The sequence below is a fragment of the Ricinus communis genome, chromosome 3 (assembly GCF_019578655.1).
Source record: "Ricinus communis isolate WT05 ecotype wild-type chromosome 3, ASM1957865v1, whole genome shotgun sequence".
Classification (NCBI taxonomy): domain Eukaryota; kingdom Viridiplantae; phylum Streptophyta; class Magnoliopsida; order Malpighiales; family Euphorbiaceae; genus Ricinus; species Ricinus communis.
This window is the reverse complement of record NC_063258.1, coordinates 26,872,338-26,885,192: the sequence shown is the minus strand read 5'-3', so window position 1 is coordinate 26,885,192 and position 12,855 is coordinate 26,872,338. Positions and strand designations below refer to the sequence as shown.

The 12,855-nt window shown below is 31.2% G+C and overlaps 1 protein-coding gene across 1 annotated transcript; it reads right to left on the bottom strand.

Annotated features, from left to right (window-relative positions):
- Positions 1-271: 271 nt before the first annotated feature.
- Positions 272-7,968, bottom strand: LOC8284839 (pleiotropic drug resistance protein 1). The gene is given in 25 exon segments (XM_002514302.4): positions 272-821; positions 903-1,157; positions 1,246-1,417; positions 1,510-1,737; positions 1,810-1,943; positions 2,157-2,240; positions 2,331-2,572; positions 2,575-2,608; positions 2,801-3,133; positions 3,201-3,364; positions 3,452-3,559; positions 3,631-3,787; positions 3,881-3,984; positions 4,081-4,241; positions 4,331-4,647; positions 5,279-5,560; positions 5,656-5,957; positions 6,090-6,180; positions 6,279-6,332; positions 6,475-6,551; positions 6,644-6,803; positions 6,892-6,976; positions 7,055-7,143; positions 7,228-7,348; positions 7,487-7,968. Coding segments are annotated over 25 exon segments (4,329 nt in total). The 5' UTR covers positions 7,804-7,968; the 3' UTR covers positions 272-563.
- Positions 7,969-12,855: the final 4,887 nt, after the last annotated feature.

Sequence of the window (12,855 nt, the reverse complement as noted above, 5' to 3'; positions counted from 1 at the left end):
TTTCCTTTTTCGATCTTCCGGGAGAAAGTATACAGATTTATAGGATGAGTTGTTAGTTTCATATAGATATTTTTTCTTTCTCTCCACACTTTAAATGAACATTGATAGTCATTTTTCTTAGTAATTTTTATTCTTAAAATTGCAATATGTCAAAATCTAGGTGAATTTTAGAATGCCATAATTACAATCACTTTTCAATATCTTTATATATTTATTTTAAAAAATTGTTAAAATTAAGATCAAATAAATATAAAAATATTTTAATATGTAATTTTATTAAAGAAAAAACTTTTTATGTAAATTTATTTAGAATTTTATTTTTTTATTCAATGAATACATAAACATATTGAAAAACTATTGCTACTACAAAATTCTATAATTCATCCAAAATCTAATGACTTTTCAGATGGAATCACGACTTTTAGGATGTAATTTGTCCTTTTCTAGGCCTATAGGACCTAGTCAACACTATGGGTATATGCTGCTCTTTCGAAATGAGGATTCCTGAACTATCTCCAGAAGATAAAACAAATCCTGACAGGTTGAAATATAAACGAAAATCACTATCTTTTCTGGAAGTTAAATGCTTTGATGGAGAAGGCAAAGATGAACCCAAAGAGTAAATTAAACCCAACAAGAGCAACTGCAATAATTCCAATAAAGTCGTGTCGAAATCCGAAGTAGTTTTTTAAGAAATGTTCAATAGTTTCACCGGTGTCTAATGGCTCCTTTATGTCTCCATACTGTGAAGCAATCAATCCATACAATGTCCAAGCAACTGGACAAGCCCAGTAGTACCATCTCCACCATTTTGGGATTTTCTGTCATATCAGGTGCAAGTTTAATCAGGTTCCTTTCTCTTCATAACTACTAAAGAGAAATAAGGTAAAGCGACAAGTTACCGTCAGAGGAATAACAAATCCTGAGAAAGTACTCCAAATGGTAAAGAAGAAAATGGAAACTATAGCAGCAATGTTATGGTTCGGCGTAAAGGCAACAGTCATCATCCCATAGAAGCTGAAGTATAAGAAGGTGAAGTACATGAAGAAAAGAAACCAAAAGCACTTGCTTACTGTCCATTCGAACCCGATCATTGCATACATTAACACTCCATATATTATAGTTTGAACTAAAACGTATGGCAGTTCAATCAGAACCTGCATAGCAGAATAAATTTTAGGCTAGGTGACATTGCTGTAGATATCTCTGAAATCATGTAGAAGGGGACTAAGGCAATCAAGTTACCTGTCCGATGGCATATGGTAATGCGGAGTAAAATCCAGCAGCTCTTTCTCTATAGATTACGGTTCTCTCTATTGTCACGATTGGCTGTACCAATGAAGTATTCATATATCCTAAGAAAAGAACAGAAACATACATGGAGCCCATTGCATTTAAAATATCTTGCTGCCTGCTTCTGCAATACTCGAGACATTTCATTGGAGTTACAGAGCAAGAAGAGAAAGATGCTGCTTGTTATCAGAAAGTATACATGGAATTCATTTGTACCTTTTGGAGCCCAAGTCCCAGAAAATTGTTCCCATCATCAAAGCTACGAGTGTTGTAAATAAGAGTCTCACTGCAGAGTATGGTGGGTTTCGCCAATATGACCGATGATGCTTCCATAGGCAAGCCATACATTGGGTTAAGAAGGGTTGTGAATATCGAGTTGGGAAGTACAGATCTTTTGAACCGGATGGAGGTCTACTTAGTTCCTCGATCAATGCTTTATTTCTCCTGAAATTTTCAGCATAAGCAATGGCAATAGCTGCATAAATGCTAGAGAGGTGCTTAGATTTTTTAACTAACCTATATAGTTGTGAGTTTCTGTATATATCAGTGAAGTTAATCCCAATAGTTGCTTCTTGTGCTACTGTTGTAACTTCCAACATCCAAGTTGCAGGATTATAGCCATCCTTAATCCCAGGAACTCCCTTAATCCCCTATATAAAAATTTAATTTTGATCAACGAAGTGATCGAAATTATAACTAATTTTATAATTTGGCAAAAATCCCTAAAACTAAAGGAATTGGTTCACATTATCAAAATCAGTATAAGGATTTTTGACTAATAGGCCTTCTAAATATTATAGATGCACAAAGTACGTAGGGAAGATTGGATTAACTCTTCTACCATGAAGTTATTAGATCCTAACCTCAAAATATCGGATCAGATGGTAGGCATGTCGACCAATCGGACCGGCATATATTTCTTCGCCACCCCTTTTCAGCAAAAGTAACTGAAGGCAGTATTAAATTAATTAGAACTTTTACTTCGCGGAAAATTATAACAGATCCCTGCTACTTTAACCAAGGAAAGTATCTATAACCTCATCAAAAGCGTCAAATATGTCAATGCTTGGCTGATGTATTGTGCACACCACGGTTCGTCCCGTATCCACTGTATTTCTCACTGTTCTCATAACTATGGCTGCTGCCCTGGCATCAAGGCCAGAGGTTGGCTCATCCATGAAAATTATAGATGGGTTAGCTACAAGCTCAACTGCAATTGTTAGTCTCTTTCGCTGCTCAACTGAAAGACCGTTTACACCGGGCAATCCCACAAGTGCTTGAGTTCTACCAGGTTCATGACTTCCTCGATGAACAACTGAAAAATATCAATTAAACTTCCTGTCACGGAACTGCTGTATGAACAGAACATAAGAGAGAGCACTTTACGTACTGTGATTTCTATCAGGCATTTGCCACTTGGAATTCTTATAGTGTGTACGCTTGATATTGGATGCTTTCACTTTTATCACTCTTTGTATTACAAGGAAAAGAAATAGTGAAAATATACCTTTCTTGCATTAGATTTAACCTCGGTAGGTAGTCGAAGCCATGCAGAATATACTAATGATTCGAGAACCGTAACATTTGGGGAGTGGATATCAGCTTGCTCACAGTAGCCCGAAATGCGAGCAAAAGTTTCTTGTTTCTTTGGGTGCCCAGATATCGTGATGCTTCCCTCAATGTAACCACCGGTTTTTCTTCCAGCCAAGACATCCAAGAGAGTGGTTTTTCCAGCACCACTAGCACCCATAAGAGCTGTTAGGATTCCTGGTCTGAAAGCACCACTGACACCCTTCAAAATTTGTAGGCGCTCTTCAGTAATACCCTGAGCTTTCATCTCCTGCAAATATGTTATATACTTAAGGATTCTAATTCCTAAAAATCCACTGTTTGTTCAGCTAAGGTACCTTTGGCATGTTCACACTGTATGTAATTTCATCGAAAGAGATGGAACGTGGTTGAAATGGGAGAACCAATCCCACCCTCCTGCCTTTGTTGGCATCACTAGAACTACCCACATTCACAGATCGTGACATGGACAAGGCATTTCTGTTGCTTGCATTCCCTTTTCCTGCTTTTTTTTTCCATCCGTTATCATTCAGCTTAATCATATATGGCAAAACAATGAATATCAATGGAAGAAGTGCTTGTGGCCCACCCAAAGAGCTCTTTCTGTCTCTTGAGAGTCCAATGCAATCTACTATTCTGTCATCATGTTGAACTGAGAGGGCTTCCGCTGAAAGTACTGCATGAGGCTTCCCAAATGCTGCAATGAGTTAAATCATCAGAATGTTGGCCCCATATCTCAGGACTCAGAATGTGAATAGTGATACTTACGATTCAGATATTTTAGTGCCAAAGTGAAAAGAAAATTGAATAGGAAAGTATATCCTGTCAAAGCTCCAACTGCTATCCAATACCAATATGATTTAGGGGAAATTGCTCTAGACTTCAGGAAAGTGACTCCTAACGTCTCTATAGAATTAAGAGGAAACTGCAACAATTACAATTTGACTGCTAAGTCATTTTCTGCAAATCCTGATGTCGATTAATGTTGCCTGTTTAGATTTCAGAAGATGAAACTTACGTGATTCCAATTCTTTCCAAGGAATTCATTCACAGAAATACCAATCTGAGCATACATCATTGGTGAAGACCAGTAACCCCATATCCACCCTTTCTTCAGAGCATCTGATGTCACATGTATTTGTCACAACTCACAATCTGAGTCCAAATTATTTCATAATGAAGAAATGAGAATATGTTTAGTAAACATATCTAACTCACCTCGTGGTAGGACAAAGCCTCCCAGTGCTATTACTGTAATTATTGATAGTACTCCAATGGTGTTAGCTACAATTAAATTTCTCCCTAGTGCTGCAGCCAGTCGAAATAGCGAGGATGCCATTTGGTTAGTCATTATTAGTATCAGGTATTGCTTGAAAACCCTGCAAATGCAATCAAAAAGCTTGAGAAAATTTGGAATCTGAATTGTGCACATGAAAAAAGAAGTATCGAGAGTAGCGATGCCCCCCACCTTTGAATGTTACGGTCATATCCTATTGCATAATATGTCACAATCACCCACATTAAAACTTCTATAAATGTGATTGGAATCTTGAGAACCCATGCGGGCAAAGCATATGCCCAAGAAGGAAAAAAGAGATGGTCCCTTTGCTTGTAGAAGACAGGAAGTTTAAGGACAGTCATTGAAAGCTCTGAAACTCCATTTAACATAAGAGATATGACTGAAAAGAAAAGGGCCCCGAAATAAACCCCACAATCTGCTAATGTGTTTTGGTGCATCTCTGTTCTTAGAAATATTGTCGTTATTATAAAAGCCCTAACAACAAGCTGAAAATGAAAGAAGAACAATCAAAAGAATTAATGTTCTTCAATTTGATAAAAACTAGACCTACAATTGATAGAATAAAAAAATTTAAAAAATATAGTATGAGACTAATGAATTCAAAGCAAACTTCATGTATAAACTTAAAATCAATATTATTAGTATTACTACATAAAAAATTATTATAAGAAAGCAAGATAAGTACTTAATCCTTAATACAATAAGTGACTGCCCAGAAAATAAAATCATACTCTGGTTGAACTTTCTTTTAGAAAAATATAAGTATCACTTCACTTATTCCTTTGATGGCACATAACTTGTTTTTTTCCTAGTCAAATAAGCATTAAATTAATAAACAAAAATAACATAGAAATATTTTGGTAATTTTCTTTTAGATAATTTCTAATAATTATTATATAATAGAATTATTTATTTGTTTAATGAGGATTAAAGCTAATTTCTTGAACATTATGAATTAATAGAATTATGAATATATTAAACATTAACTATGTGAGAGTTGATTTAACATCTATTATGACAAAAGGGTAAAATGAAAAGGATGGACGGACGTCTTTCAAAAAAGAAAAAAGATGGACGGAAAGGAAGGAGGGAAAGAAGAAGCAGAATGCAACTCACTTGGACCATTTTGAAAATGTAGGCAAATGAATTCCTCTTCATGAGAAGAAATTCTCTAGAAACGCAAGCTTTCAGGAGTTCCTTCTTGCTGACACCATATCTCTCGACTGCTACAGCAGCAGGGTGTGACTTGGACTTGTCAAATGGGTTAGCAAGTTCATCACCTAGCTTTCGTCCAATGTGAAACGACTGAAATGCTTCAGCAAATTCCTTAGCAGAAACAAATCCACGAGGCTCATTTTTTCTTGCCCAATACTGTTCTTGATCTTTCCTAGATGTCACCTATAAAATTGCAACACCAAAAGTTCATTAACCAGTTCATTATGTTTTGGTTAAAAAAAGCAAATTGGAGAGATGGTAATTTTCATAAGCATTGCCTCTTGTAAGAAGTCAGCAACTCCTTTCCTCTCAGGACATCTGAAACCCATGTGTTCGAAGAACTCGAGCACATTTCCTCTTGGACCTTGATACACGATTTGTCCATCTGTAAGAAGAATTACGTCATCAAAAAGTTCATATGTTTCTGGTGCTGGTTGGAGAAGAGAGATAAGTGCAGTTCCATTAAGAATGTGGATCAATTGTCTCAGTGAGTTCACAATTTGGAAAGTTGTTGTACTGTCCAAACCAGCTGATATCTCATCCATGAAAAGTGCTCTTGCAGGTCCAACCAGCATTTCTCCTGCATTATGTGGACCAGAAAAGGCTGAGATATATACATATATATATGTTGATACTGAGATTTCGAGGACATTCAGGGAAAGAGTGAAATGGACCGTCTACTTTTTATTAAAACGGCCAATAGTTCTCTTACCTATTGTGACTCGCCTCTTTTCCCCACCAGAGATGCCTCGTCTCATTTCATCACCCACCATTGTATCTGCACATGCTTCAAGTCCTAAAATCTGCATAGTTTTATATGTTGAAATGTTAGTTACATATATATTCGACAAGTACTTTTTCTCCTGAAACTCACAGGCTTAGTTAGAACTGCAATTGGTACCTTGAGAATATAGTCTACAACTACATTGATCTCTTGCCCATCTACTGCAGCTGCCTATATATATGGAAAGTGGAAAGTGTAATAGTAACTGATAAAAGCACTGTTCTGGATGTAAAAGCAATCTTGAAGATATACAATATATATGCACAAACATTTCACACATATTAAGCTGATATTGGTTTCTTTTCTTCCTGACCTTCATGAAGATATCAATATCATGATCAGGTTTGATATTTGCTGCTTTTTCCCTTCTTGATAATTCTTCCAACATCTCTGTGCAGTTTCAAAATTTGATGTTATTTATAGCTTATATACTCTTTATCATAACTGCACTGAAGTATATATAGAAATAACACGTTGCAGACCGTAGCGCGTGCCAACCCCTTGACATCTTGAAGAGAAAGCCAGAGTTTCTCTAACAGTCATTTCTGCAATGTGGAGATCATATTGACTTACATAAGCTGATGTTCTTTGGGGCACAAACTCTTCCATTTCATGTCCATTATAGGTGACTCTTCCTGAAAACTGAAATTTTAGCAGTATCAGTAATTCAGTATCGTATCATGAGGCAATAAGTTTCCTTACTGTATGCCTTGCAAATCTCTCTTCTTACTTTTAGTTCTTTACTGAGTTTTCCTGCCAAAGCTAAAAGAAAGGTGGTCTTGCCTGAACTTGGGGGGCCTAATAGTAATGTCAATCTGCAAAAAGTTGGGAACTTGGATTAATATTAGCTGAATGAGGAAGGGAACGGAAATTAAATACTGTTTTCTACTCACCTTTGGGGCTTGATGATTCCACTAATATCATTGAGGATTCGTAATGGTTTTTTTCTACTAGGAAGAATGTGAAGATAATTCATGAATCCCTGTTGGCAAAATAAAGCATCGATGGTAAGAAAATTACAATCACATGGTATGTAAATTACCTAAGATCCTAGCTTTTTCTATACCTGAAAATAATTAATCAAGAAGTTGAATAGTGTAGGTAATGCTTTGCTTCCCACATATGCTTCTGCTTCAACACTTAAATGCTCAAACCTAACCTCAATTGTTGGCATATGCAGTCCAACCCTGTTTTGTGAGTTTGACAAGGAGGAGAACAAAAATCAACACAAATTCTTTAAAGCAAAAGAATACAAACAAGCATACGATCAAAGACGGAATGAACATAATATATATGCAGCAAAAAAATATTCCTATTTCATATACCTGTCAGTGCGATCCTTCAGCTTCAACAAGAATTTCTCATTATCTTCTTCTACATTTTTCACTAGTCTCTCTAATAGATTCCTTTTCTGTGTTAATCCTAAACTCTTTATATCAATCTCTTTAGAATGACCATCTTTTTCAGTGAGTAAACCCCTCCTTAGACGTGAATAAGTAGGAAGTCTCTCCAGTGCAGCCCATTTAAGAGCTTGTTCATCATCTTCATTGCGACAAGAGGTGGAGAAAGTTTCATTTGTACTATTCCCCCATATTCTTAAACTGCCTGTATGACCATTATTGCCTGTTTTCAAAGCCTCCATTTTTACGACCTACTGCTTTGTTATGGTTTTATTATAACAGGATGCATGAGTTGGGTAATTCCTGGAGTTTGCCTGGAGCCATGATCTATATAGATAGCAAGAAAGTAAAACTGTTCCTTCCAGTTAACCCTCATGAGGTGATTATCGTATATAGAAGGTGATGCTGATCAAGTGGAGCAGCAGGTGGACCAAGTGGATCAATTGGAGCATCAAGTGAAATATAGGTGGAGCACCAAGTATAGTGGAACCTGTACTATTTGTCTATGGTCCTGAGCACATGACATTGTTGTATTGATTGTGAACTGTAATAATAGATGATGTTATATAATGAAAATTTTTATTGATGGAAGAAAATATATATATATATTGATGGAAGAAAATATATATATAAACTTTTAAGATTTAATTTTTTTTGATATATGTGCTTTAAATATGAATATATGCTAAATGTGTCATTTTATAATTAAATAAGTTATATTCTTTATTAAATACTTATTCTAATTTTAAAAAATAACATATTAATTATATTTTAATATTAAATTGACTATTGAATGATTTTCTAATCTTTTAATGGTACCAATTTTATTTTAGAAAATAATATATTAGTTATATATTAATGTTATATTAAATAATAAATTAATTTTTAATTAGATAATAATTTTAATTCTAAAAATAATATTTTAAATTATATATATTTTTATATTATATCCAATAATGAATTAATTATTTTAATTATATAATAAATTCTAATTCTAAAAAAATATTAATATCAATTATATCGATAGTATTAATTTATATAATATTAAAATTAGTTAATAAAAATTTTTAAACTAATTTTTATATTATTACACTAAAGTTTAATAATATTTAAAAATAGTAGTTTATTATTATTATTTTAAAATATTATGAATTAATATTAAATAATAAAAAATTTATTAAATTGTATTTGTCAATTTAATTATTTAAAATAATAATAACAGTCGTATAAATAATTAGTATTGATTAACCAATAATTCTATAATAGAATTGCGATCAAGCACACTTGTTAATAATTACTCAAGAGAGTACAATAGAATATAGTTGATTCATTGATGAATAATTAATAAAAAATTTCATAAATAGTATAAAAATATTAAAAAGAATTATTTGAAACAAATTATATCACTCATGAAGGAATAAAAAAGAAATTGAAGAGACTAAAAAGATATGATGTGGGAATAGTGGTTAGGTTTTAGGAAAAGAATAATACATTATTCAAAATATTTATGTGATAGGTCACAAAATAGTTATATTTATTGTGTTTAATTTCCTCGCGATTTGGTTGAATAATGTACTTAATTATGGAAATTCTGTTTATTCTGAATTAGGTGATGAAATATCAAGGGTGGAGCAAAATCCAGCCTAAAGACATGTTTTAAGTCATCATTTGTCAAAAGCCAAGTCTTTCGGAGGAGGTGCAGAAATCTGCACTGTCGACAAGGCGTGACCACGCCTTACAGCCATGAGCTCCACAGAAATCTGTGCAGAAGACTACTGTCAACAAGGCGTGACCACGCCTTGCGTCCCATGAGCTGCTAAAAGATGCGAAAGAGAGCTTCAAGATTTTCAGAGATTAATTTATGGTGGACCTATCCCTAGAAATTTCCTTTATTTTTGGAAGTGTTAGATTAATAGAACTTTCTTCTATGTATTTAGGGTTTTAATTTATTTAGATCACTCATAATCTTATCCTTCCTTATAGGGATAAAATTAAATAGGAAGCTTATTTTTTTTTTTTATAAGGATTCTACTATTAGTGTTTAGACTTTTACTTCCTATATAAGGACGGTTGGAAGTACTTTTAATAATTCATATTCTTATTCTTCTTCTATTCTCTACAATTCTTGTAAATTCTTATTCCGCCATGAGTGGCTAAGTTTTTAGTTTCTAATTCAAGAGTGAATAAATTCCAATTGTGATTTTGTGAGGCTTTGTGCTTAACAGAATTCTTTTTTAATTCAAGCATTCTTTATTTCTTGTTTTTATTATTTATGAATTATTGATATTGATTGAACTGACGACTCAACTTTGATATTGATTTTTCTATTGCTAAACTTTGAGTTTGTGATCCGTAATTGTCATGAACGATTGACATAAATAACAAGGAGCTGGCTCATGTGTGTGTGATTACGGCTTATTCGAATTACATAGCTTGCATGATAGGCTCTAGGGAAATAAAGGAACAAGATTATTTCAATTGCAGTTATCTCAATTAAATTAATGTTGGTTTAGTCATTCTCATTATTCTTAATGCTATCATTAAGTTGATATGGCATGCTATCGTGCCCAGTTGACTAATGGTAAGTTTTGATTTGGATGTTGGGTTCGAGTCAATTATATTAGGAGAATTACACTTGTTGCGGCTTTTTCGAATAAGTAGACTAAGTACTCGAATAGAAGAATTGATATTTTAGCCTATGATCATGATTACAATTTGATGAAATTAGCACTCTTGAATTGGATTGTTAAGAATAATTTTATTTACTTTAATATTCAGCCTTCATCATTTTCTGCTTATTTATAATTTTGATTCAAACATTCAAAACCCTTTTTTATTTTACTTTGAGAAGCTATTCATATTGGTTCCTTTGGGATTCGACCTGGTTTTACTATTTCTACAAGTTAGTTTAGGAAAATCAGTAATTTATTTTGAAGGGGTTCGACAACCCATTCATTATGTTTTATAAAAATGTTAAATATTATATTCAATAGGTTCTAAAAAATGGATCTCATGTGTCACATGCATTTCTTTATATTATGGCAAGTTCTAAATATATTTATAAATTTTAATTATTTAGTTATTTTAATACTTTAATTTTTAATATAATATAATTTTAATCATTTAATTAAAAACTACATTTCTATGTCATTTAAAATCAACGGACATTTAACCCCTTAATAATAAAAGGGTTTATTTGAGCCTATTTTTTTTAAAATTCTGTTAGGAATTAAAAGAAAAAGACGCCGGATCAAATTTGTAACTTAGGCCTTGGCTTTTGCAAATAATATACGGGATCACTACTCCACTAAAGCCATGGTACGATTTAAAAAATAATTATTTAACTAATTATTATATAATTAATTATACAATGATCATTTTATTTATTATTGTATTTATTATTACTTCATAATGTCAAAATGCATGTGTTGCATGTAGAGTAGATTGAAAGAAAAATTCTCCTAAAATGAGTTGTCATGTCTCAAATTTAGTACTCGCAAGTATATCAATTGAACGATAGTATAAGCAAATGCACTACGAACTCACAATCAATTATAGAGCATATGTTATAAAGATCAACTATCACACAAATATATTACGTAATGAATATGCCATATATACATACAAATAATTCAGTATTCATGAGTTAATAATTAATGGATTTATTATCTACAAACAATAGGTTTATTAAATTTATAATACAGTTTTATAGTATAGATTTATTATTCGTAAGTTAATCAACATGTTTATTATCTACTAGCAACAGGTTTATCAATGTATTACTTGAGATTCATCAAATATATAACAAAAATTCATTAATTATAACTTATAAGCTTATAAGCTTACTTCATATATAAGATGTTTTAAATAAATATTTTTTTCATACAAAATAAATAATATATTCATCAATAACAAAATCTATATAAAATGTTGGCTTTTTAGTTATAATCTTTAGTTTTATAAAATTTTAATTATAGATTCTTTAATATTTTTACTACTATTTTTAAAAATAATTTATGTGATTATATTGAAATGTCATTTTAAATGAATATGTTCACAAAATAATAAAATTTGTAGAAATTTAAAGTTTTGAAGGATTAAAATTGAAAGCTAACAAAATTGTAAAGGTGGTAATTTTAAGAATAAGAGAGTTTGTAAAATATAAATGTAGAAAAATAAAAAAAAAATTGATTTTTTAATATTGAAAAAACAAAAGTGTGCTCTTAATTAGGTTAAGTTAGCCACTTTAGCAAGTTACAGGATATATAAGCCAAAAACTTAAAATCTGAGCCAAATTGTCCATTCACACCAAATTCAGAGGGCAAATCAGCACTTTAGTCGTTATACTTTCCACAGCTAGCTTGGTGGTCCCCAAATCCTCATTCTAATTTTGCAAATCCAATTTTCTAATTTCTAATTTCTTGATTTATAAAATTTACATATATTATTTTCTGAGAACTATGATTTTTTCATATGTGTATTTGATTTTTGATACATATAATATTTTTTTTGACATTTGTTCTTATTCATGATACATGATAGTCAAACTTATATGTACTTTTATATTTTTATTAAATTATTGATTAATAAGTTATATTTCTAATTAAACACTGAATTTAATATTAAAAAATAATACGTTAATTATATTTTAATATTAATTAATAATATCTTTTTAAAATAGTTTTTATACTATTGCACCAATATAATTTTAAAATTTTTAAAGAATTAAAAAATAATTAAAAATGATCAGTTTGTTATTATTTTTAAAATATTATAAATTAATATTAATATTAAAAAATTTATTAAAATATAATCATAAAAAATAATAATGACCATATAATATATAGGTAATTATTTACACCTTAAATGAGAGTTTGAATTAAATTTGACAAATTACTAACTAATTTTGACACAGATTTTGATAATGGACTTGGTCCTAAAAATTTTAATTCTATGTCAATCCCTAGCATTAAAGGATGGGGAATAACAATAATTAGAAGGGGCCTAAAATATAAAAACACCTTGCAACTAGACGCCATGTTGGACTTTGCCCTGTTAAAATGAGAACGGTGGTTAAATCTATATATCAATCAATAATTATCATCTAATTTTTTCCTTTTTTAAAAAAAAAAACAAAGATACAGTTTTATCAAAAATATCAACTTTTTAATTTTCTTATCAAATTTACAATATCTTTTATTTATTTTTATTTTATTATATTAAAATATTAAAAATATAGTTTTTTTAACTTTTTTTTTTTAAATTAGGAGTTTGTTTTTTTTTTTTTAATTATA